General features: G+C 35.4%; 1 protein-coding gene across 1 annotated transcript in view; it reads right to left on the bottom strand.

The window, feature by feature from the left end:
• Positions 1-6,519: 6,519 nt before the first annotated feature.
• The window catches only part of LOC134669703 (immunoglobulin superfamily DCC subclass member 4-like), a 207,434-nt gene continuing 186,176 nt past the window's right edge, over positions 6,520-27,777 (bottom strand). Inside the window, exons 3-7 of the mRNA XM_063527383.1 lie at positions 23,574-23,784; positions 15,733-15,777; positions 10,487-10,604; positions 8,618-8,805; positions 6,520-7,873 (exon numbers count right to left, since the gene is read on the bottom strand). Of these exons, the coding sequence (XP_063383453.1) occupies positions 7,764-7,873; positions 8,618-8,805; positions 10,487-10,604; positions 15,733-15,777; positions 23,574-23,784 (672 nt within the window). The 3' untranslated portion in view covers positions 6,520-7,763. The remainder of the gene's footprint in view (positions 7,874-8,617; positions 8,806-10,486; positions 10,605-15,732; positions 15,778-23,573; positions 23,785-27,777) is intronic.

The following is a 27,777-nucleotide window of genomic DNA, read 5'->3' as shown; positions in this document are numbered from 1 at the left end:
ACTTTGAACTGGTGGACCAACCCTACCGTGAGTGTCCATGTCTCGGCTCCGTAGGTCATGACGGGTATGGGCTGCGTTGCATAATTCGACCGAAATACGTAAAAAAACAAAATAAAGGTTTATGTTTTATTTCGCTCCAATTGTTGAATTGGCTTTGTCAGTTTATAGTCCTGCACGTACTTTGACTTTCAACACGCCATTATTAAATGTACCTTATTGTTGATCCCTATTGATTATTTTATATAACATACATAATTAATTCTTAAATTCTTAAAATTAAATTAAAAATCAAACGCTAATGTCCCGCGACCAACAAGTTCTTTTTTGTGAAAAGAGTGTTAAACTAAAAATAAAACATTTACGAGGAATATCTGTGTAGAAGGTCTAGTTACCTTAGGTACTTTAAATATTAAATGTTGGCTTAACATTCACAAATTCAACGAACGGGTTTTAATTCATATGATATTATTATTTTTACGCAAAAGTATAGCCTTATTTACTGATACATATTTCGTCTCTTTGGAAAACCATATTATTATTCATTTCTACAATAAGTAGGTGCCCGTACATCGCACAATACACCGGCATTTTGAACGTTGCGTCATCGCGTCGCGGCGTCGCTAGCCGAACTGAGCGTATGTCAGGAGTCCGTCAGAACTCAGTCGCGGGGCGAGGTAATCCGAGTCGGGGCGGGGCGGTGCGTGTCCGTTCTGTATGATAATACTTTTACTTATTCTGTGCTATTATTTACACCTTTCACAATTTAATTTAAATATATTTGCAATTTAGTTCACTCAGTCTTTATAAACAACTCGAATTTCTAGATTCAGTCTCGATATGCACTAATTAACAATTAAATTAAAGGATAAACAAGTATTAACTCGTACTTAGTTTGCCGCGAACCGCGAAAGTCAAGCAAACTATCAAACATTTCACAACAATAATAATAAACGGTTTTCTTTTCGTCAAATTCAAAATCGCAAATAAATTACTCCATTTGACCGCGTCCTTCTTGTATTATAAGAAAACATTTTAAGCTCTACGCGGACGCATTAGAGTTCTAAATCTATTGCAGAAAATCATATTCGTAAAAATATTAGTGAGTGACAACTTAAACCGCGCCGATCGTCCGGGCGGACCTATCCGAATGGTTCCGAAGATAGCCGAAAGCATCGCAGAGCCAGAGCGAGCGAGCACTGAGTGCGAGTGCGAGCGAGGTAACAAAGCGATGGCATGGCATGGCGAACAAACATGACACTATCACAGCTGACATTACACATTACGCGCTCCGTGCGTAGACTTGAACTGACCGTTCATATCGGCGAGTCAATGTATTTGGAATTGAATCCATTTCGCGCGCTTCGGCCGGTCGTTGGCGCTCGCGCGCTCGGTGCGGCTCGCGTGATGCGTGATGTTTGAAGTACTGGTTGATTTCGCGGAGAGATACGTAATGCCATATTACGTATTCGAGAGATATCTCATTTGTGATATTACGAGCATTACTTACACATGTCTACCGCTTAGCAACTTCTGCTGCTGACTGTACCCAAGCCGCAGCCAACGCAAAAAATACGCACCGTAGAACAACAAAGCCCAAATTATAATGCCATTACATGAATTTTAAATCACTGCAGGGCAGTTTGTTACAAAAAGAAACACACACAATTTTCGTAATATTTATTAGTACTCCCTTCCTCCCATACAATTTATTTACAAAATACAAAAAATCATCCGCAAACAGGTTAAACGGTGAACCAACATAATTTCGTACAAATTACTTCGAAGTACATATAACATCGTACTACAATATTTAAGAATAGCTAAGTTTAATTCAGCTACCATATTAGTTAACTACTTTACAAGTATACAAGAGGTTGAAGAGTCAACAGTTCAGTGGCAGCCATTGCTCAATACCTATAAGACTCACACGTCAACTTTAGCCATAAAATACATCTACAGTTTACAATCCATTACGGAGTGTTTGATTTGATATACATATTAAAAAAAAAAGAAGTCGCATTCAAAGTGTTAATAGTATTTTTTTCTTATACATGTAGGTTTCGAAGTTTGTTTTATCCAAAGCGCGCAAAACAGTATAGCGCTACGTAGCAGTATGAATCGAAGTATAACACACAGGCAGGCATTTTAACGTAATTACTGGATTTTTCCATTTATGTTGACAAAAAAAGGTATAAGCCCTGGGGACAGTCATAACAATTAAGTTTTTTTTAATACCCACCTTGAGATAAAACATTTAAAAGTAAATAAAAATACGTTTGAATAAAGTTATTGAATGTGTCTAGGAATATTATTCTAAAAGAGTTTGAGTAAATAACAGAGTTGTCTGTACACACCTTAAAAGTATTGAGCTAGGCTAACAGAGAAGATAAACAAAAGTATTATTCGAAACGCGTATCATAAAAAAGTTTTTCTATTTAAAACAGTCGATAGATTCATAATCATTCATATTATTTGTCGTTATTTCCTAATAAATTATACTGAAATGTCTGTTTTGATTTTAAAGTGACTTTGTTTAATGGACTAGCTTAATACTTTACTGTAAACTGTACTTTTATTTAACCCATGGAGCGCCCCAGTATCACACTTGTGATACTTACTCAATTTAAGTCGTAGCGACTCAGTATAATACGTGTGTTACTACAGATCAATATGGGTCAATTTTCTTTGCATCACGGCTCGATTCGGGAAATGAATAAGAGATGCACTAGATATGAAATAGTAAAGATATGTGACGTTCAACGGCAAAAGGTACCTTATGGCGGCTGGCGCCGCGATTCGGGAATAGTACATTTCGATGCTAGTGCGGAAGGTATGTCATTACTTCACGAGTACCGAGATATCTTGCCACGAGCCGCAGGCGAGTGGCAAGACTCGGGACGAGTGAAGAATGACATTTCCGCACGTGTATCGAACGACGTTTTTTAATACAGTTGCGAAAAAATAAGAAAAACATTGTTAATCGTACACTAAACAAAAGTGGTAACAGTGACAGCTCGGTTAGACGTCGTCTTTAAGTATATTATATCTATGGGCGTTTGGCAGCTATTCCGTTCCATTCAGTCAACTTATTAAGAACGGAATTTTCAATATTGAATATTAAAAAATAAACGTGTTATAATGATGAAGAGGTAAGTAATTAAATATGAAATATGTAATATTTTTCGTATTCTTACATTAACGGTAGGTTTTTATGCTGATGACGACGTTTAAAGGAAACTAATATTAACACTCATCAATAAGTAGTCGTGAATTGGAACAAGTATAAATTTAAAAAAATTGGAAAAGTAAAAAGCACTAGTTCGAGATAACCAACTTTCCGCACGCTAAACAGCTACGTAAAGTAGCACTTTTTGAGCAACTGTATTAAAAATTAATTAGAGATTCACTAGATATGAAACAGTAAAGTTATGTGACGTTCCACGACAAAAGGTACCTTATGGCGGCTGGCGCTTACGTCGCATAGCGCCGCAGTAATATTGGAGCGACGTAAATAATCGTAAACGCCAACCGCCATAAGGTACCTTTATCCGTGGGACGTCACATATCTTTACTATATCGTATCTAGTTAATCTTTAATTCACTTTCCGAATCGCGCCATCAATTTGATGTATGATGGTCGTAAATATGATGATTTTGAAAGTCCATAGCTGGAAATCATGTTTTATGTGTACTTATAGTAATACTAAATTCACATAAATGACACAGGGGAAATTAACGGACAAATTGTAGTGCTTTCCATGAATAATAACTATCGTATAATGTGTTTGCTGTTATATGCAAGCTCTCTGGAGAATGAAGTGACCAGGGTGCTTAGTCAAAGTGCCAATCGTCAACGCTTTGTGGCGTAGCATAGTCATCTATCTCTATCACTCTTCCATATTAGTGCGACAGTGACAGTTGCGTTTCGTTCGCTACGGAGCGTTAACGATTAGCATGTTGGCTACGCAGCCTGACGGCGCGATTCGGGAAATGAATTAGAGATTCACTAGATATGAAATAGTAAAGATTATGTGACGTTCCACGGCAAAAAATTAAGTCATTGAGATTGTTACTCACGACGACAAAAGCCTAAAGTATTCTGCACGAGAACAACGTAGGTTTATAATTAAATTGAGTTTCATATCCATTGTTATTAAAATTTGTACGTTTATTTGATATTTGTGTGTCAACAATAAAATTGTTTAGGTAACACCGGGAGCAGAATTTTCAGGCGTGACTGGTTTTCGGGTTAGCGGGCTCCGTCGGTCATTCCTGAATGGGTAAATTTTTCTGCGTCCAGAGAGAAAAAAGTTTTGTTTCTTTTTAAAAATAAAGGAATGTTTCCTTTAAGTAAAATGAGCCAGCTTAAGGATTTAAGGTAGTTTCCCTCCAGGGCCCGACTTATCTTTCCACACTGTATAGTATAGTGTACCTAGTTATGATTTTGAAGGCAATAACAAAGAGACTAGATAATCACAATGAGATCTAAAATTGCGTTCTGTTTATCAACATTTTTATTCTAAGAATAAAAAGCCATTTTGATACTTTCGTTTTACACCAATTCATTTAATTTATTCCATTTAAAAAACAAAACAGACATTTCATTTAGGTAATTACAAATTGTTCTAGGAACATAAATAATAACATTTATTACCACAAGAATGGTAAAAACAACTACTTACTTTTTTATTTACAACGAATCAAAATATTTACAATGCGCTGATATAAATCTTTATTCTACGTTCTCCTTGCGTTATTTACAATTAAATTTACATACGTAATTATCCATAAGAAAAAGTTCAATGACTAAAGCCATATTTTGGCTGTGCATTGTGATTTAGGTATGTACAGTCAAGTGTAAAAATATGGGTGTAGACAAGTTTCTCCAATATCTGGAACATATTTGTGAGATGATAACTGCACCCATATTTTCGCAATTGACTATACAACGGATCCAAAATGGGCTTAAATGAAGCGGCAAGTTTACGGGTCCGCCTTACATTATTGTATCAAACTTATTTGAGGCAGTCGTTTGATTCAGCGTTTTTGCTTCAGTTGCTTTTCAAAGCCTTACAATTCAAAGTATGTTAAATCCAAACATTGTTGTATTAAATAAGTTCTGAATATGTATGGCAAATAATTAAAAGGTCATATTATTACAAAATATCACATGTCAAATTAAACATATTGTTATCTAAGTATTATTTTATATTTTGTCTTTATTTTTAACATTATGTAAATGTTAAAAATAAAGACAAAATTAGCGTTTAACGAAATAATCTAAAACTACAGTAAAAACCTACAATAAAACAAAATCTTTAAATTGGATTACAATCTATTTCTGAGTAGGTAATCATAATCACTATAGCCTGAACCTGAAACATACCTACTTCCATCGCCATTTGTCAAGTTCAAAGCAACGAAGGAAACTTATAACTATTTTGCGTCAAATCCGGTAGTTCTGATTTTTTGCAGGCTTGTTTATGATGTTGGCCCAATGAATAATCCAAGTTCGAGCGCCGAACGCAACTTAGTCAAAAATCTAATAAACCGCAATTTTTTTTTAGTTTTGGGCGATTATAACCCTAAAGTACTAGTTTTTGGTAGTAACTTCCTAGGGCGTTTATAAAGTAGACTAAATTTTCTACAATAAGACACTAGAATTGTCTCTGTACACCTAATATTTTCCGAGATAAAGCCTTTTAAAATGTTATAATTTTACATCAGTTCTTAGGTATAATATAAGGGTTAGGTAGGTAATTTATATGGAATTCATCACCGCCACGTTCTACAAAATATTTATTTAAAAAAAAATTTTTTTTGCAAAATAGGCACTCATAAATTTTTTTATGAAATATAAATATTTTGTAGAACGTGGCAGTGATGAATTCTATATAAATTACCTACCTACCCCTTATATTATAGCTACGAACTGATGTAAAATTATAAAATTTTGAAAGTCTTTATCTCGGAAAATATTAGATGTACAGAGACAATTCTAGTGTCTTATTGTAGAAAATTTAGTCTACTTTAAAAATGCCCTAGGAAGTTTCTATAAAAACTAGTACTTTAGGGTTATAATCGCCCAAATTTAAAAAAAATTGCGGTTTATTCGATTTTTGACAAAGGTGCGTTCGGCGCTCGAGGTCACAAACGGATTATTCATTGGGCCAACATCATAAACAAGCCTGCAAAAAATCAGAACTACCGGATTTGAATCAAACGCAAAATGTATAATTTTACTGTATTATACGGCCTGATTCTAAATACGTCAAAAAATAGATCTAGATAAGATATGGATCGGATCTGTCATAATCAAAAGACTGACGTCTTATAACAGAAACTCCACTTTTGACACTGACAGCTCCGATCTAATCGTATCATGGGAAGGTGAAATGCGACCGAGCTTGTCGCGAACTCTCGGAAACCACCATCGCCTCGGAATCGGTGTTACCTACAAGGATAATTGATTTGATGACTTTTAAACTGAAAATGTAGTAAAGTGTCCAATTAATTAACGAATTAAGTCCCGCAATCTCAGAATCCTAAATCCTAAATCTTCCAAGTTGAATTTATCTTACCTTTACCTTTACTCTGGAATATCAAAGATAATTGATTTGATGACTTTTAAACTGAAAATGTAGTAAAGTGTCCAATTAATTAACGAATTGATTAGGTACTTCAGATTAATGCTTGATCAAAACATGGCAGACAATTCTGTTAAAGTGAAAAATATGAGTTTAAAAACTTTTTGGAAGTCCCGCAATCTCAGAATCCTAAATCCTAAATCTTCCAAGTTGAATTTATCTTACCTTTACTGGAATATCAAAATTCCATAAGTAGTGCGACATTCTAAATAAAATTTTCTTATATAAATCTTCTAATTATTTAAGAAATTCGATGATTCAGAATTGAACAACAATATTGATTTAAAAAAAATACCTACATAAAATGACAATAAAATATTTAGTTAGGGGGTAGGTACAAGAAATAATTGCAATACAACTCAATCGTCATTGTTTTAAAACAATGATTAATAACTGTACGATTACGTATGTATGATTTATTTTCAGGTAATTCCTTCAAAATATTATTATTGGAATAACATCAAACTTACATAAATGAACGTATGTTCCAATTCAATTATCAAATACTACTGTCTTCTTGCTTCCTTAAAGTAGATCTTACAATTACGTATTTTATAACAATCTCCTAACGGTTTGAGTAATATCTAATGTTAATGTTAATTAAGTCTATATTAACAACATTAAATTTTCACATGAGTGAAGCTTTTACCTCTCGGAAACGATACTTAGGTATTTAACAACTTGACGTCGCTTTCAATAACGAAGTAAAGTTAAATTAACTTTATAAATATTGTTAAAACATGTTTCGGTTTCGGAAAGTTTTAAATGTTATTATTAAACATTGATTTTGTTTCTCATTACCTGACAAAATTATATTTTATAAAACAACACTTCAATGAAATTGCAACTGGAACGGAATAAAATACAATGACTAAGGGCCACTTGCGCCTTCCGGGGTTAACAGGTTAAACCTGGAGTTACTATGGTTTTGGTTACCAATAGATTTGATACTGGGTTAACGGTTTTACCGGTTAACCCCGGGTTAGTGGCATGGTTCAAGTGGCGCTTAATCAATTGAATTTCCAATATAAACCAATTAAATTTCAAAATTATTGAATCCCGAAATCGAAGCCGAAGAAGAAGCTCTGTCCTTTTCTAACGTATCGGTTAAGCTGATCATCTGCAAGCCATAGAAGAGAGCAGATAGGTGACTGCCGCGCAGCTCAGCTGCGCAGTGAGGTAAGACGACGCTCTGTTGCTCGTTTGCATGGCGGCTGGGTGCTCGCCTGTCAGGAAAAAAAAGAACATGAGTAAAAGATGATCCTGTCACATCTCTAATCGCTCATTGCTGCTTGACAGCTTGCTGGTGGTACTCTTTTCAGTCTACTACGTTAAGAGCCTGATCCTTTAGTCCATATCTACCATCATGTCTTACTTAGTTCTAGTTTTACTATCTAGTACCTCGTATGATTTACCTCTGGCAGAACCCTATGTCTTTAAACTACGTCCAAAAGAGCACTGCGAATGTCATCTCGCTTTGTGTAATAGGGCACAGGACAGCGGATACCATTCCATATCTAGAGCAGAGCCCAACTCTCCACCTTACAGAAAACCACACACAAATAATAGCAGACCCTACTCATAGTGTTGTGTTACTTGTGTTCCTGCCGGTGAGTAAGGTTGCCAGAGCTCATCGTGGGTGCGAAGTGTTAGGGTCGGCAATAATGCGAATGTAACAGTTGCAGGCATCCATAGGCTACGGAGACTGCTTACCATCAGACGGGCCGTATGCTTATTTGCCACCGACGTAGTCTAAAAAGGTGCACTTTGTTACGCACGTACGTATATCTTCTTGAATCGTTATGGATCGCTTTAGTCATCAAGAATAATTTGATCCTCCAAAAGTTTAAAGTCCAAATCTAACCTATATATCGGAGAGCACTGGGTCATTGTGTCGCACTTAAATTTTATCCATAATATTGTCATAGTATGGTTTGCTACACAAGCCAAAGAGCCTAGTTGGAACTCACCATTAAGCACGTGCACGGACACGGAGGCCGGGTGCGCGTTGTTGGGCACGCACGTGTAGTTCCCCGAGTCGGTCAGCGCCGCTTTAGTCACCAGCAGCTTGCTGGTGGTGCCGCCTTCCGTCTTCTCCGTCTCGAGGCTGATGCCGCCGCGGGGCGAGTCGAAGTCGACCACGGAATTGCCGTGATACCTGGGATGTTAGGTTGGGTTAATATACATGATTACATTTTGTATATCACGCTCGCCCGTATTCACTACTTTCTTAGACTGAGGCTTAAGATTTTAACTTCACCACGACTGCCTTAGCAGTGTCAAACTGACATATTCGCTAACTTCTGCGTAACTTACTTTCTATACATTTCCCTCGTACTCACATAATTAGTGCGAGCGAGATGTATAGAAAGTAAGTTACCTTACTTTCTATACATTTCCCTCGTACTCACATATTAGTGCGAGCGAGATGTATAGAAAGTAAGTTACGCACACGCTAGCGAACATGTCAGTGTCAAACTGGTGGTGGTCTTACCTGCACCAACGGTGACTTTTATAAATGGCAATTGATTATAATGTTTTGTTATTATGCGTTAGCTCACGCGCTGATCCACGTCAGACAATGTTTGTACAGCTAAGGTTAAGGATGTAGAACTACGATCACTCAACTGCATGTAAGCACTTAGTTTATACGAAGTAAATCAGTCTGTCTACCCGTCAACGGTACCTTTTACTTACTCAGCCACGTTTCTCTAATCATTCCGTAGCAATTATTTTAATTTTATCAAGTAGTTTTACTTTAAGGTAAATCTCTAAACAAATTATTTATTTAGGTGCCTCACATTGATCATTTTATTTATCCAGGAGTTACGTGTAGGTTAGCTAAAAGCAAATAAAACCCAGATTTCGTTAGATCCATTGTATCTATTTTACTTTGCTTGAACTTTGACATTCAACGCAATAAAGACAGATAGGTAGATAAGATAAGATAAAAAGATAAAAAATAGTTTATTCAAGTAGGCATATTACAATGCGCTTATGAACGTCAAATAAACCTTTACCGGCTCCAACCGTACGCCTCTGCCCCGAGAAGATTTAAATCCCCCCTCAATTGGAGGAGGGTATCCCAATATGGGACCGGCAACAAACTCGGCGGGACACATCTTTTCAAAACATTATTACATCTTATAATTAACATGCATTACGAGTAATTAAGAAAAATACAATTTAAATTACTATAGAATTCATGCAATTATACTCAGTGAGTACATAACTTTATAGAATTTGATATAAAAAATAAACATATATGTACATGAAATCACAAATACGTAGCTCTTTCAGAAAACATATCAAATCTTACAAAAGGAAAAGAAATTAAAATCAATAAAAGAAATGAGAATACATATTATATGAATCTGACTGATTGTTATGAGATGCTTTCATACAATTTGATGTGCTTTCTTAGGTCGTCACCTACATAGATTATGAAATGACCTATACAATGTTTAACTATACCTATCTTAAAATGTTATCCAGTTCATGTCTATAAATGAATCCCTCATGGAATCATGGATTCCCTAATTTTGTTGCGAAACGCTCAAACATTCAATTCATTTCATCACTCATAATACAATATAACTAAAATACTGATATTATTCTATAAAAATAGTAAAGAATTCTATTCTCAATATTACATAAATCCCACTAGCAAGGTCGACGCAAACACATCAAGTGTCTGAATCTAAAATCGACACCCGATAAGTCCCTCCATCCCTCTGCACGTTACGCAACCATAAAAATCCACTATTCAAACGAAAAACGACGTTAACCACACAATGTTAGAATATATTTTCCTTGAACAGTTACAAATGATATCTTACCAGAGCACGGACGCGCTCGACGGTGGCGAAGAGTGCACGTTCACAGAACAAGTCAGAGATATTGTGCTTCCTTTCTTCACATACACGTCTTGAGAACCCCAGATGGAGGCTGCGGCCGCTGCAACAACAGAAAACCAACCTTATTCCTCACAAGTCTAAGTCTAATTTAGCATAATAAATAATGATACAGAGTAATGCTGCAACGTAAAATGCACTTTATGACCCACAAAATTGGGTGGCGTTTGATCTAATCTACAGACGCCTTGCGAGCGTTCGAGTTGAAATCTCTGTTCCAGATTTTGTATGTAGGTTTGCCACGGTTATGAAGCTTCATGTGAATAGATTGGTTATGAGATTCAAACTTAAGCTGCTGCTGCATTATGTGTTATGAGACTTATGAGTTAACCTTCTACCTATTGGAGTTTACTAAAACAGTACCTATGAATATTTTTTATCCGGCTCCACCAAAGTGAAAGTAATAGAAGACTTTAAACTATCACGCTTTATAGAAACGTCGGATTTAAGGTAAAAATAGTGAACTTATATCGCGACAGACCCGGTAATAAATGAAATATTTTTGCATAATCATCATTTGTTTATAATCACAATATTATTTAAGCCATACTCGTAGAGAAGAAATTGCATTTAAGATTAGATTCTACTCACAAATTCAAAAATGTTTGATACTTTTTTGTGGTTATTCGAAGTTCCATAAACGCAAAATACGAATGCATTAAAATAGGTATGGTTCATCGAAGTTCCAACTGTTGCATAAGAGTGTTTTGCACCAAATGTTTTCAGCAGTTTCCCAACAGCAGAAACGTTGCAGTTGATAAATAGTACCACGCAAGCAACTCTCGAGTAAGTTTGCGGATAATTCGTGGCTATACGGGTTTAAACGCAGCTTCGCTTAATTAAAGTTGGTAACAAGTAAACCTTCAATTTCACCAGATATGGGATAATCGTGGGAATCTTAGTGTTGCTGAGTCGAGTTATTCACCTATCTGCCGTCGTAAGGTAGATTCTGAGGCGTGAATCCATTATTTTTGTCAGCTCTTCATATCTTATTTTTCATGGTTTTTATATCCTCTTCGACCTTTAAAAGTTTTGTATTTGACCATTTTTATACAACTGACAAAATGTTGGCGGCCACTAACGCGCAAATAAAAGTAAAAATTTTGAATATCTGAATAAAATGTTAAAATTCCCAGTCAATATTTAATGGAGGACGATTTATTTAAATAAATGGTTTTGAGGTAGTATTCAATAACCTTTGAATGTATCTGTAACATGTATCACAATTATTTTAGTAAGTTAAAATATGCTCTGTTAAAAATTCTGACTGTTAAAAATCTGTATAAGTTCATCTCTATTCCAGAAAAAATACATGCGCTTGTAAGTTTTTGGATCGACTAAGAATATATTTTTATTGGTTGGCTGTAAGTAATACTATTTTATATTCATAAGCCGTGTTGCTCTGATCTGAATGCTGATTAGGAGGCTCAAATTCTGCAGGATATTGATATACTTTGAAATTTGGATTAAGTTATGCATGACAGAGGGTAGACAGACACATAATTTACAAAGCACGTGCGTCCCATGTGGTTTACGCTGATTGTAACGTGACATCAGCTTAGAACTGCTAATACTGCTTTTCTGTACCTAAGTACGAGTTTGATGCCATATTCGACAACTACGTAAAATCGCTTGCAATGCGTCTTTCTCGTACTGATTTAGGGGCCTATTTGTTAGAGCGAGATGCACTGCCAGTTGATGAAGTTGCTAGTCTTTCCGGCCGCAGTAAATTCACGGTAAGGGTATTGTGCCAAACTTGGAGGATTATTTAGATACACTGAAGTCACTCAGTTAGGTACCTACTGTCGAGAAATTAAATTAAGCCTAAACTAGTTTGATAAAACGAGAACGACCTATGATATCAGAATCTAGCAGTCGATTGCTAATAAATGACATGCATGTACCCGGTATTTATTTATAAGTCAAATAAGTAACACAGCATTACAGTAAAACCAAGGCACTGTGAAACTACAAAAAAAAAATACAATACAAAGAAACTACAAATAAAAACAAATAAAAACCAAAGACAAATTAACATTAGATTTGGGTCACGACGTAACAGCGTGGCTCCGTTGCGTCGTCTGACTTGGTGTAGGATAATATGTTTTGTATTCAATGGTTACGCTTGATGTTTTATTGTTAAGTAAGGACATTATCTTGAAAAGGCTGACCGTTATAGTTATACTTATATAATTATACTTCTTATTTTACTAAACGAATTCATTGCATAAAGACGTTGATGTTGACTTGGAATTTTACTTCTAAAGAATTTAAATGGCATGCGAATGGCGAAAGCAGCAATGTTGTTGGTGTAGAACTGTAGAGTTGCGTTGCGGCAACGAGATAATTCAGATGCCTCTGTCAATGGTCTTGGTACTTACATTGAAGTTTCCTAATTGAAATCAACGTAAAACAGTAAAGTTATAAATTTTCTAAGTTTTGACATTCAATATAAGTTACTCTAAGGTGATATCGCGTGTGTCAACGCCACCCAAACCTTTATACTAAAGTTGATACTTGTTGAAGATAATTTACCTAATAAGATAGATAGATAGATAGATAAAGCATTTATTTGATTGCTGCAAATACACACAATTTACAAAAATGTATAGGCAGACAGAAGATTACACAATTAACAAAATACACAATCGATTAAGACAAAAAATAAATAAAAAATCTTACAAATATTAGAGACATATAGCAACGACAGGAATAGTGAAAACACTTGCAGTGGTTACACTAGTGTGTGCATTGCAGCAACATCAAAAGGGTGCCGACTCAGCTATACGCTTCGCTCTTTCGAGCGAGGCACTGATATTCTGCCGGTTCCCAGATCACGTGGTGAGTGTGATGAAAAAGTGTGGATGAAGTGATAGTTTAAAATAGTTAAAATGCAGATGTTGAGAGTGATAAATGTCAATAAAAAAATAAATATAAAACCTATGAAATAGTACGTAACGACTTATCGAGAAATAAAAGTGACCATAGAAAAAATAATAATAATATGAAAGTATTAAAGTTCTATGTAATTCCTCCTAGAAATCCTCCGAAGTACCTATCAGATTCTGAAATCCGCAACCAAAAAGCCGTATGGTATCCCCGCTTTAAAGTTACGTTTGAAAGTTACAATAATTAGTAAGATGGCTTGCGATCATCACACATTGGCAATATTAGTATAAATTGAAAGTCTACGTACTTAAATATTTGTTAATTATACATATCATTTAATATTATCGCGTAATAAATATAATATTCAAAACAGTTTCCTAATGGCTGATGTGCGTGGTGAAGTTTTCATATGGAGGCGGTGAGAGGTGTGTGAGGTGTGTCTATATGTATAGACATTGTTTGCTTTTGCACCCAGCAGAGTTCACATTAGTATAATGAGCTCATACTAACGCCGTTATGGAGAAACGTTAGAGTTAGTTAATGTTGTTTTAATATAAAACGCAATATCGTTGAGATGCACGCTGCGTTTCCATCTGCACGTCTGTTGATTAACATACAATGTGTGCGCTTTTGCCGGCTGTCATCGGCCCCAATTTCACATCGGTGACAGGTGCGACGAATTGTAAAATCACTATTGCTGACGTCACAGGCATCCATGGGCTACGATTACCACTTACCATCGGGCGGGCCGTATTCTTGTTTGCCACCATCATTGTATTATTTAAAAAAACTTTATTATATCGGAAAAAAACAGATATTTCTCCTGCGAAGTTTCTGACAATTGTCAAAGATTTAGAAGAATTGTAGGTAATTCTTGACAGGTAATGAGTTATATGTCGGAATTTCGTGACAATTGTAGTGTTTCTTGTGACAATTGTCATAAACTTAGCAAGAGAAATATCTGTTTTTTCCGATATCATAAAGTTTTTTTTAATAATACAATGATTGTGGCAAACAGGAATACGGCCCGCCCGATGGTAAGCGGTAACCGTAGTTCATGGATGCCTGTAACGTCAGCAACAGTGATTTTACAATTCGTCGCACCTGTCACGTTGGTGAAACAGGGGCCTGGTTGACACGTCCTGCCATATAAGTACTTGTATTTATAGCGCCGTTGACGGGAGGACATCATCACTTGTATTTAAAATAACATCACCTCACGGGCCTTCTTTAGATTTACACTTGTACGTTTTCCTTAGGTTTAGTTTTTATAACAAAATATTACTGTTTGTTAGTTTTAAATAATTACATTAAAATATATATTCTGTAAGACTCTGCCACTTGATACTTATTTTGTTATTAACTTCAAATATGTAGGTTTATAATTGTGTAAGCTATATTCCTATATTCTTCCAACCAATCAATTCATGAAATCCAACCCACGTACACGAGAAATTATTCTACTCGTTCAGTCGGACTACGCTTAATATTCTAGCTGGGTGTTTAATTGTGATAAAACTCGCATTTTTTAGTTTTGATATGTTTTTTGAATATATCTAAAAACTATTCTCTCAGATATGGATACTATGAATTCACCAAGGGACTAATTAGTGTCACGTGAATATCAGTAACGATTTCATCATACACAATAGGAACTCATGAGAACTAAAACTTTGTATGAATGTTTTACATACACTAAGCGACCTATTTTTATTGCTTTAGAGTACATGCCGTCTGACGGAGCGTAATTTCATATGACGTTCCCATGAATACGTGACACGGGGCTTTATCTCTTGGTATATTTAAGGGCTAATGAGACGAAATGAAAACTCAAACAGATTTTCTTGCTGGGAAATATTGCAAAAAACGATGTTATCTTCAGTTTTACTGTAAGTGCAATCACACTGTGTCATTCACCTAAAGAATGCGGTAGCTAAATCGAAGTAGAGATTGTTTTCATGCAGTGTAGGTACGATTCAGTATGATTTTGCCATAACAACATTTAGGTAAGTATGTGAGAAATCTTTTGATAGTTTATATTATTATACAAATCTGTTTTCCAATGTTTATTTTTAGCAGGACTTTTTGTTAACCTAAAAGTATTTTGTCTAAAGCGGTAATCTAAAACATTTATAATGCGAGCCTGTTCTGTTAGATTTTATTCAGTATGAAGTCAAAATGAAGTCACACTTACAAGAAAAGCAGTAAGTAGCAAAAAAAATCCATTGCAAAGACATAAAGCATGAAAAAAATAAAAATATAATAGGGTTCTAGAGAGATACCTGAGGAGCGGGACGGGGCCTCGGTCGCCGGGGTTAAGGACTCATCTGCAATGCACAAGACAAGAGATCAGGAAGGGAGGGAATACAAAGTGACGCTGACGACCATAATAGAGGAGTGAAAGAGACAGACGGGATATTAGATTAGTGAGGTTAAAATGCAAAGCGTGCTTGGTAATAATAAATGTGCAATTGAATTGACGTAAGAGCCTCTGGCTTAGCTTCGGTAACGTGCACGCCTCCCAAATCTCTGGAATACTATTTTTTGTACACACGAATGACGTAGGTTGTGTAAAATATTTAGAAAAACGTGTTCAATAGAAAATTGGACACACCTGTGAGGTAAATTTCTTCTAAATCAGGAGTGTAAAGTATCACATCTGAATAATTTTCTTTGTGTGGCAGCTTGCATTCATTTAATTGTATTCATTCCTTTAATTCTAAAGCCTTTTTGGGTTTGAATTTGGCTATCAGTATTTCTTTTGCTTACATAAAGTAGTTTTTTTATAATAACTAAACCGTATATTTATAAAATATATTTAAAAAAGACTACAACGAGATAAAAGAGAATAGAAAAAATAAATATAGAAAATACCTTCATGAAGAATTGATTATAACAATAAATATGTATTTTTAAATGGAATCAATTAAATCTTTTTGTCGTTAAGTGAAATTAATAAATGACAAAAATGCACCATGTGAAGCGTGTGTTGTGTGTGCTATTTTGTGATGTGGGCAGGGCACTATCATTATATTTGCAATGACATACACCTGTGCAAATTTTTCCATCTCATATTCTACGGCGCATCCAAACGATTTTACCAAGCAAAGCTTTCAAAAATCACCACTTAAAAACTATCTGGCAGAAACAAATTGCAGACATAAAGAAAGATATTCCGTGGGAAAATATTCAGAACGGATTGTATACATTTTTCAGGTATAACAAGCTGGGTAATTGAGCGAATCGCAACATGATGCTTGACGAATGGTTGTATCAAAAATGCGCAACAGCACGAACTTCGGAACAGGCTTGTTGATTTTAAAAATTTGTTACAAACGAAATGGGTTATTATAATTGGCATATGTATGTTTGAAATGAAACCTTGTGTTGTAATGAGTATAAAATCGTGACAGAATTCTGGATTATTATCTTATTAGAGGACTTCAGGGGGGTAAAGTCATTAGGAAGTACTCGCCGTAGGTACTTTGCTAGCTCAAGAAGTAAAAATATGTATTAACGCTAAGTATTTACCTTACTTATCGTCTTGGAAATGTACAAAAAATTATCAAGTGTCCTATGGTGGTCCTATGTATATTATATTATGAAAGTCAGCGTGTTAAAATGGGCCCCAAAAATTGTATCATATCTCTATAAAACTCTCTCGGTCGGCGTCACGCTGCCGTATTCGAACTTCAAGATATTCACAAGAGACGACACGTACTAGATCCATTCTAGATACGTTTTAGTTTAGATATCAACTAGTTCTCTTTTGCAGCGCAATTCGGGCAACCAATGTCACTTTTACGTGATTAGATAGAGTAAGATATCTATTAGATTTGAATTAGATCTCTAAGTCATATCCTGTGGAAATCGTTCAAGAGTATCTCCAGAATCGCGCAAATGTCAAATTTGACAGGTTAGATCTTAAACATATCGTTATCGTATCTTGGTGATGTCTAAAATATGTATATTTCATAATCCAAATCGGGCCCACGGTCAGTCTCATGAGGCCCTGGTCATGAGGACTTGCTCTTACTAAATTAAATTGTTGGTCAGATTTTTTTCCATTTTGGCCATAGTTGCCTGTAGAGACTAATATGAAACGCTAAGCGATCTTCGTAATCTATGGATATTGCTCTTTCAAGGGTGTCACAGGCGCGTTTCTAACCTATGAAATAATTGTTTCTACTATATTACCTAAAATAAATAAATTCATTTTTGCTATCGATTTTTTTACATCCTCTTCGTGCGTCACGTGATTGGTCAAAATTCATTATAATCGAGTACAGCGTTTGCTAATGAATATTATAGTCGAGTAAGGAGCCCATAGTAAAAGTATGCGATCTTAGTTTGGTAATACGAAGTCTTAATTCAACTATTAGATTTTTTTATACAGTAAATAAAACTATTGCACGTGTACGGGCTCTTATCGATGGCGTAATAAATAGATAATCGAGCACTTGAAATTCAGACCACAGTATCCTAGTTTCGTATAAAATATAGATTGCTTTTCGGTTCTCGGAGATTCTATTTACTAATAATTCATGGCGGCATTTGACACCCGATTGATTCAAAATGGCTGCTACTATGAAATGGCTGCTACTAATGAACGATCAAAGACGGTGAGAAAGGCTCTGAATAATTTAATTGACCCTAAAACGCCAGACGAATTCCCTATCAGCGTTACTTAACCGGATAATAATTTACGAAATAAGATAAGGTTAAAAGTTCAGATAAGCTTAACGTACTAGTGCTCGACATGTTAATGCCCATTAGATGACACCTTGCTGTCACCTCTATTGACAATGACTTAAGTTTCAAGATGACATGTACTGGGACCGCGTCGAGCACGTATACGTTTAATACCTTATGGGAGGAAAGCCATGAAGGCGTCAGTTTATTTATTTATGTAAACCTTATTGCACAAAATACAATAAGAGAATAAATGGCGGACTTGACGCCTTGAGGCATTCTCTACCATTCAACCATTGTGCTAAACAGGGACAGTTAGTTTGGTGCAGGAGGTTTGGTACACAAATGTAATGTGTATGTTTATGTCAGCGCCACAGATTTTTTTAAAGTTCTAAACTAAAGTTGCTGCTTTTGTAATATGTAGGTACCTATTTTTATGTTGGGTCGATCTGAAGAAGTTAAAAGTATTCACTAAGTTATGTGCCTTAACTTAAGTACCTACGTCGTCGGCATAGAAAGATGTATACTTTTTTGACCAAATTTAACATTATTACCCAGGTTACCTATTTATCTAACGAAGAATACCAATCCATTATCATTTTTATTATTAAGATATTGGATTAGGCGTGACCCAATTAAATCAAAGCTTTTTATTTAAGTGAATAAAAACCCGGAAACGATTTTTAAATATCACTGATACTTTTACTCAAATCTACTCCATATTGAAATCGTTCAATTTACATTATATTAATTCTAATTTTAATAAAACATGGATCGTTCATGAATACCCTCAATCCGGACCCTTCTAATAATTTATGCTCAATTCCGCCTGTGATCGTAAAAGGATGCAACTGTGTATTATGAAACAAAGGCCAAAAGATCACCTAGTGAGAATGTTGGCAACTGACAAAACAATATCTTTTTAGTAGGTACCTAAACAAAAGCATTTGATATTGCAAAATGATGATGATTGTTAATAAATTCGAAAATGATTCGCGCGAAGGAAATTACTTATTTCGGATGGAGCTTTTAAAAAGAAAATGTACTTTTAGGTGAGGGTCTTTTAAGTCTTTTTCTAACATTTCAGTGTTAAGTAAATATCGAATTAAGAGGGAAGTATATCATAGCTACATTAGCTACTGACAAAAATAACTTTTTCATGCAAAATCTATTTCGGCAGAAAACGTTTTCTTAAATTAACTAAACTAAATCTTAACATATCATTTTGATTTTTATATCGATCGCTTCAGCATAATAATATATATTCTAGGTTTATAGATTTAGATTTTTTGAAAAACGTAAAAGAAAGTTTTTTTTGTATTGCAACATTTCAAAATAGGAAAACCTATAAACCTAAATAGTTTTTCATTGTGCAATAACATACTAAAAATTATGGAGAAGGGAAAATATTTAAAAAAGGATTTTTTTTCTCTTTTTGTATGGACGATCACGTGCTATATATATGCTTCCTTCTTAAGAGCCAACCAGGAGTGGTCATTTCTCCATACAAACGTACTCGACTGTTTCCTCCGTGGGTTTTGATGCTATAGCAATGATTTTTTCAACACAAATTAATATTATCAATATCTGTGTCGGACCGTTTAGCTTTTTTCGATATTATTGTTTTTTAAAGCGCTCTAAGCGCCCTTAAAAAATGGCCAAAATGGCTTCATTGACTATGCCGCAATGAGAGGCGTAGTATTCAAAACTGATATCAATTAACCAAAAAAGCAAAACTGTCCGATATAGATAATTTTATAATCATTTAGATTTCCAAATTTGCTTACGATTGGTTAAATTTTGGAGGAGGAAACAGTCGAGTACGAAACCTCGATTTTTTAGATTTTTACGCAGGATTTTTCGCCTTGTACTTATCGCACTAGATTTAGGAGTCGCTTGCGTTAGCGAGACGGGTATATTTACCTAAAATATTTAAAACTCAGCTCCTGTTTCGTCTTAAGAGGCAACGTTGACAGCCTGACTGAATCTCACTTTTTAAACTTTTAGGCAGATAGCCAGGCAGTATTTATTTTGTAAAAGTTAAGCTTGTGTGTCAGTTACGCTTTAATTGAGTACCTTCGTACTACGAACATGTGTTGGTTAAAAATCCTAATCCTAATAATCCTTGTATAAAAAAACACGCTAATTCATAAACAAGAAAATCAAATAACCTAGCTGTATCCCACGTGCTTAACAAAGACTGATTTCCCTCACTTTGTATACGAGCATTAGCCCCTTAATATGACAAGAGATGAATGTGAGATTATATCTTCGTCAGTTTTCACATTGGACGGCAGCTGGGGACAAAGTGGATCCTTGTGTATACCCAGAATTGAGAAATGACATGGCGTTTTTATATTTTATTACGGGTTCTTTTTTAGATTAGTTGGTTTAGCGAATGAATATGAACCTTGCGGTCGGCGACCTTTAGAGACAGTGGGGACGGAATTTACAAGTAAGTACTTTAGAATTCTCACAGTGTGCTTTCAATTTTGAACTCATTTAAAGATTGGACTATCTTGAGTTTAATGCACTATGAGACAAAATCCGCAAACGAACAAATTCCTTATTGCATACAAAACATAGTAAAATGTGTTACTAAATTATGTTTGTTTTAAATTCCACTACAATACAAGTACTTATTGTAGTTTGTAGTGGAATTTAAAAATTGAGGCTATTTCATACCTATTTATGTTATGCTGTGGGTAATGTAAGATTACTCGAAAAAGAGGCCTTATGTCTTAATGCCACGTCATGTCATGTCTCGTAATGTTTGCAGTACATTGTTTTGCTCGGTACATTTTTATCATATTTAAAATTAAACTACAAAAAACTCCTGAATTAATGATTACACGGATAAATTATATATTTGGTTTAATTTATTGCCCGTATTGGATTTACACATTATAAAATTTAATATACGAATTGTATCCATTTCCTAGCAGAGCTACGGCTCGATTCGGGAAATGAAATAGATCTCTACTAGATCTCAACAAGTTACGATATGGATAATTTAAAGGTATTTGTAAGATAGATATGTCAAATTTGACGTTTCCGCGATTCTGGAGGTCCTCTTTAACGATTTCGACAAGTTATGACTTAGATATCCAAGTCACATCTAGTCGATATCTAATGTAAATCTAGTTGATCCCTATATCGTCTCTAGATCTTGTGATTATCTCGTTTCCCGAATACGCGTGCTAGCCATTTTATCTTTTCCGCGCAGAAAAACAAAGTAATAAAAAGATGGACTTAAAACAGCTGATGCACAAGGCATTTTTTTATAAAATTATAGAAGTTCGGTTTGTTTTAAAAATGAATAAATCAGGTACTACTTTTTGTGTTCAATATTAAGTTCTGAATTATCTACCTTAATCTAAAGCTATTTATGAAAATGAATAAAATGTAAATGAACTTATCGATAAAATAAAGATTTCAACGGAGAAGAAAAAATAATTGGAATTAAAATTCCCGAAAGTTTCTGTTTAAAATTCATAGTTACACTTTCATTTAAACTAAAAACGCTCTTAATAAAAGCTTTTAAGCAAAAAATATATCCTCGTGTTTAATGCCAAGCTTTACTCTACATGTTCAGCGTTTGTGTCCAAATTGTAAATTACGAGCAACGTCGCCAGACAAATGGTACTTGTTGCAAAACAAATATATTATATTCACTGCGCTTAATTTTATTTTTAACCTCTGAGGCCATATACTACACAGACACATTATGAAGCATCTACAAAGAGCCCGAGGTCGCATATAATAGGTGTAATTTCATTTCTAAAATTAGCAGCACAACTGTGAGACACGATCACAAGCATTCGTGGGTACGGTTAATGGTAATTTTATTTTATGGTTGCACTTAAGAAAAATGAAATGTAGGTACATATTTAAAAAAAGTAAAAGTTGATTTGTAAGCGCTGGCGCGAGCGAACTAACCGATTAATATGTTTATAGAAATTCTGCACTAGCTTTAATTTATTTATCTATGAGCGTGAGCGGTATTAAGATTATACAATTTGTTAAAGTTTTATTGTTAACATTTGATCTTGAAACGACTTGCATTGCAGTGGATATCGCGCGCTACAATAAGCAACAACTGGATTGGTCAGAGATAGCGGAAGCCGACGACAATTTAGACGATTTCGATGTCCACCATATGGAGGACATGATAAATTTAATTTGTTATATTTTAGCACTCGTACACGCTATATTATATTAGAGTTACTTTGTAGAAAAAGTATGAATTAATTAATATAACTTGAATACTTATATTTTATTACAACAGCGACCTTCAGTATAATTTTTATTAAGCCGGCCACGAAGTCTAGACCTGACTAAGAGTTTAGAATTCAGACTTCTTTTATAGCATTTTGTAATGACATTCTAAACATGAGACAGTCTTAATATTGCTGACAAAAGTACATACCAGTTTATATTCAGTTCGTTTTGGTCACTACTGACCAAAACGAACAAAACATAAATCTAAGTACACATTCGGCACTAGTGCCGAAAGTGACCTAATAATGTAAAATTGCGTTTTTGTGAGAGTGATGAATGTGTCCTGGACCCTAATACAGCTAAAACAAATAGCATTGTTATGTACCATATTTTTTGTAGTCATTTAAATATTATACGTCAACCTTTGACAACCAGAGTTACCGCATGATATACTGAGCTGCACAGCGCCATCTCGTACAGCTATCTAATTTCAAAAATGAAATTGTCTTAAGACCTTAAAACATCTAACGTCGAGGCTTGCGAAGGCCGAAGGCCGAGGGCCCGAAGCGTCACACAAGAGGGGGGAGTTGGAGCTTAAACACGACCCAATAGTAAAAGTGTCTAATAAAACTAATGTGCTTTGATATTATCAACATGAAAACAATAACAAATGTTAAAATTTCAATACCACTAAGCGCCACTTGCACCATCCTACTAACCCAGGGTTAAGCGCTTAAATCGTTCTCTCTCTCTAGTCGGTCCCTCATTACTGAGGATCGTGGTCACTGGAACCCCTCAAATAAACAATCTGTCTCCATCGGTTGCGGTCCAAAGTAGCCCTCGCTACTTGATGTAGCTTGGAAGAGGCGGTGGCTTCCTTTATTTGGTCAAACCATCGTGTTGGCGATCGGCCTCGTGTTCTCTTGCCTTCGGTATTGCCAACAATGACCAATTTTTCCAGATTGCTATCCTCTCTTCGCATGATGTGACCGAAATATGACAGTATGCGTTGCAGGGTAACCATGGTAGGTATCTCCAGGTTTAACCGATTAACCCCGGGTTAGTGGAAGTGGCGCTAATAAAAGTGATGTGTTTTTGATATATTATCAACATGAAAACAATAACACAAAATAAAATCAAACCGGTTAACCTCGGGTTAGTGGGATGGTGCAAGTGGCTCTTAATCATACGAGTATTTGTATATAATTACCTTCAACTGTCAAAAACACCGCCATATTGATCTTCGGCTCCGTATTGATCTGACACTCGTAGACGCCGGCGTCGCGCGGCTGCACGTAGTCCACCTTGAGGTCCCAGTCGTCGGAGGGCTCCGGGTGGAGCACGCTGAAGCGCGCGTCGCCAGTATACGTGAAGATGTGGGACGTCAGGATGTGAAGGTCGCGTTTGCGCATCCAGGATACCTGGGGAGAGATTTCAATCAATACCAGAGTCCATAGTCTGCGAAAAACGCTGGTAGCCTAAGAGCGTGCGACTTGCAATCCACGCGGAGCTCGCGGGTTCAAACCCCGGCTCATACCAATGAGTTTTTCAGAACTTAAGTAGGAAATATCATTTTCACCACACCAACTCGGAAAGCCTTACTTTGCACTTCAAAAACTGATAACAAAGTTCCGTTTTATTCACATGTGAGGCAAAGTAATCAAATGCAAATTTTGAGTTGTTTTCTTATGTTTGCTGGTAGAATTGACTTTTAAATGATGATTTTGGATGAAAAATATTTGATAACATTCATTTGGATTTGATTTGGTTTGATTTTGTTTGATATTTTACATTTAATATTTGCTTGGGGTTGGTGTGGTGAAAAATTTTGTGTCACTCGGGGGCAAATTTTGTTTAACCCTCGCGCTTTGAAACCCTCGCAACGCTCAAGATTCCATTTTTCGAACCAATTTTTCAATATCGGAATCTTTCGCTTGCTCAGGTATCAATATTAGCACGAGCGGTTAAACAACAACTTTGCCCCATTGTAAAACAAATAACTATTGATAAGTATTTACCAGTCGCTTTTCGGTGAAGGTAAACATCATTAGGAAATCGGACTTATTCCAAAAGCCTAGTTTACCCTCTGGGTTGGAAGGTCAGATGGCAGTCGCTTACGTGAAAACTAGTGTCTACGTCTTCTAGTTGATAAATTGTGAATCATATTGCAAAGACGTAAGGTTTACTGATGGTCAGCGCTAATCACGGCACATTGGCGTTTCGCTTCCAAGAATAATTTTCGCTACATAGGTACTGCCTAAAAATATTTGCTTATAGAATTTATTTGCTTGTAGAACATGCCTATCTACTTTTACTGAATGAATATAATTGCTAATAAATTTGGACGCCTGTGGTTATAAATAGTTCAATTCAATTTGCTGAAACTTATTCAGAGATTACATAGGTAAGTACATATGTTCAACTTGTTTGGCTCTAGATAAGTATCGCATTGAATACCTACTAAACACTAATTTGTAGAACTAGCTACTGATAGAGAACAATAGAAGGGACTCGAGGAGGCTTTTACCTAAATAGGGATCAGTTGAATGAATATAAAGTAATATATTTTGTAAAATAAACTAAAATTATATTTATCAAAAATTGTAAATTGTAAAAATTTCACTTTAAGAAATAAAGCTGTAATAATAACAATAAACTGTTGCAAAAGGCGGTAATTTTGGACACAGCGCGTATAATACGTTGGATCCTGTTTTTATACTGTACTTTTATACTCACATTGTAAAACCCAAACCTAAAAAAAAACTGTCCAACTACAACAAATCAACTTGTTTTATGACTAAAAAATAACACGTTGACGCTGCTGCTGGTGTGGTATAACAGTTATTTATTTAACAAGCTGCTTAATAATAATGTTAAAAAAGCATCAAACGTTTCATCGACATTAGTTTGTTTAATCACCAGTATGTAATAAAACGTCATAAAAATGTGCATTTTGCAACACTCGCGTGCTCCCACTTTCCAACAGTATGAATTATTTATGAGCCACGCTTGCACATTCAACTGTAAAACGTGTTTTTTGTTTTTAAATGGTCCCGTTTTAATTACTTTAGAAGTGAATTAACTATAATGAAGGTTAATTAATGTCGGGGAAAAACTCGGCGGATGAATTTAGGTACCTATGGACTACGATGAAACAAATTTACGTACTTCTAATAATTTTATTGTATCATGGAAATATTACTGCAATGTTCTGCCGCCAGAGTGCAGCACTAGTGCACATAGTAAACCATAGAGTAACTTTTACATACTAAGCCTTAATCAGTTTTATGACAAGTTTTCTCAATGACATTGATGCATCAAGGTCAAGGCGGTTTGTTTACGGGTGGCCTACCGCGACACGCGATAGTTGAAATTTCTTTACCTGCATCTCTATCGATCCAATAACCAAGAAGTGATAGAGAGGCACAAAGCGAACTTCAGATTATCGTGTTTCGCGGTAGGCCCTGTGATCGCACTGACGAATGAAACCCTCTACGCAGAGTTTTGCGTAATATTCCCTATTAATAGGTAACGGCTAACACCTCCTGGGGACAGAATAACAATTAAAGAAATTGATACACCTATTTATTATTTGCTTTCGTTGTTAAAAACGTCCCCGTTTGACATTATTCGTGTACTTAGCAATTTAAGAGAAATTTAATTCACCTTTGAATGAGGATTTTAATCGAGTCGCCGGGATTAGTCGGGTTCAAGTTAAATGGAGCCCTTCAATTTATATTGATGAAGGAAAAATAAACTGAGAAAATTCCGAAACATTTTACTAAGCGCATTTATTTAAAGCTCTTTAACTTGAATTATCTATAATATTAGAACCTAGGCTTACTTACTTCAGGTTAGATTGTTGGAATTTTTATATGCAAGATAAATTGATTTGCCTATCAGATACTCAATTTGAGACAAGAATACTTGCCTTAATCTGAACCAATTTAAATACTTAATTAGTAATTACTAAAATAACGAGAGTTCTCTTTTTGGGCATGACAGTCATAATGACAGTACCCTTCTATTGAGGGAAGTAGTGTCATAAGGTGCAAATTTTGGTATCGGATGAATACACTTAGCACAGATGTAATATATGTAAAGCTAAGCTATTTGAGCCCGGTAGACATCCGCCACCCCCTGGCAGGTAGGCAGGGGGGGGGGGGGGCAGTCAAAGTAATTTGTAATGGATTCAAGCTTTCAACTCCTTTTTAACCACGTTAGGGATGAATTTTTAAAAACGCTGAAATTACTTTTCTTGTATTCTAATAATATCGTCGCCCCCATGCTAAACTAACATAAGTGTAAATTTGTCAAAATTGAGTTATTGATGTAATTCTGTACCAAATATGACAATGCGCAATGTGACCAATTTTCAGACTTCTATCTTTTAAGCTTTCAGAGTTACCATTGTACCAATCTGACTTAATAGTTCTTTTACCCCATGGTAGAATCGCGAAGTGTAGATAAGGTATTTTTCCTTGGCCGACACCAGTAAATAACTAACGAATCTGCCATTTTCGTTAACTTTCTATGGTGGCAATTATTATTGACCGGTACGATTAGCCTATAGAAAACTTGCGAATCTGGCAAATACGGTAGTTTACTATGGTGGCATTTATTCCTCATTCATATTAATAAACTATAGCATAATTGCGAATCTACACATTCGTTATTTTACTATGGTGGCAACTATTACTCAACCACATATGTAGACTACAGCAAATTTGCGAATCTGGCACATATGTCAGTTTACTATGGTGGCATTTAATATTTATCTACATTCATAACCTTTAGCATAGTTGCGAAACTGCTCATTCGTTAATCTACTATGGTGGCAAATAGATATAACCACAAAGTAGCCATAGCAAATTTGCGAATCGGGCATATTCGTTACTTTATTATGGTGGCCATTATTACCCCATCACATAAATTGGCCTGTTAAAATTTACGAATTTTGCATTTCCGTGAGTTTGTAAGGTAAATAATTCGTTTGTACCTTTAGAGTAACTTACAAGTAAATATGCGAATCAGGCGTTTTCGTAAGTTTATAATAAAATTATTTTTGTACTGTTTACAAGATTACTTGAAACGCATTTTTGCTATACTCGTATTTTATACCACGTCCGTAGCTAGCTTCAGAGTTAGACCCTTTAACAGCCTGTACACTTCTTTTTTTAGGCTTCCGTACCCAAAGGGTAAAACGGGACCCTATTACTAAGACTTCGCTGTTCGTCCATCCATCCGTCCGTCCGTCCGTCCGTCCATCCGTCCGTCTGTCACCAGGCTGTATCTCACGAACCGTGATAGTTGACATCTTCGCAGATGATGTATTTCTGTAGCCGATAGCGGCTACAACAACAACAACAAGTACTAAAAACAGAATAAAATAAAGATTTAAATGGGGCTCCCAT

Source organism: Cydia fagiglandana, chromosome 12, assembly GCF_963556715.1.
Source record: "Cydia fagiglandana chromosome 12, ilCydFagi1.1, whole genome shotgun sequence".
NCBI classification, from domain to species: Eukaryota; Metazoa; Arthropoda; class Insecta; order Lepidoptera; family Tortricidae; genus Cydia; species Cydia fagiglandana.
Note: the sequence above shows the minus strand (reverse complement) of the source record. Positions and strands in the feature narration are given on the sequence as shown.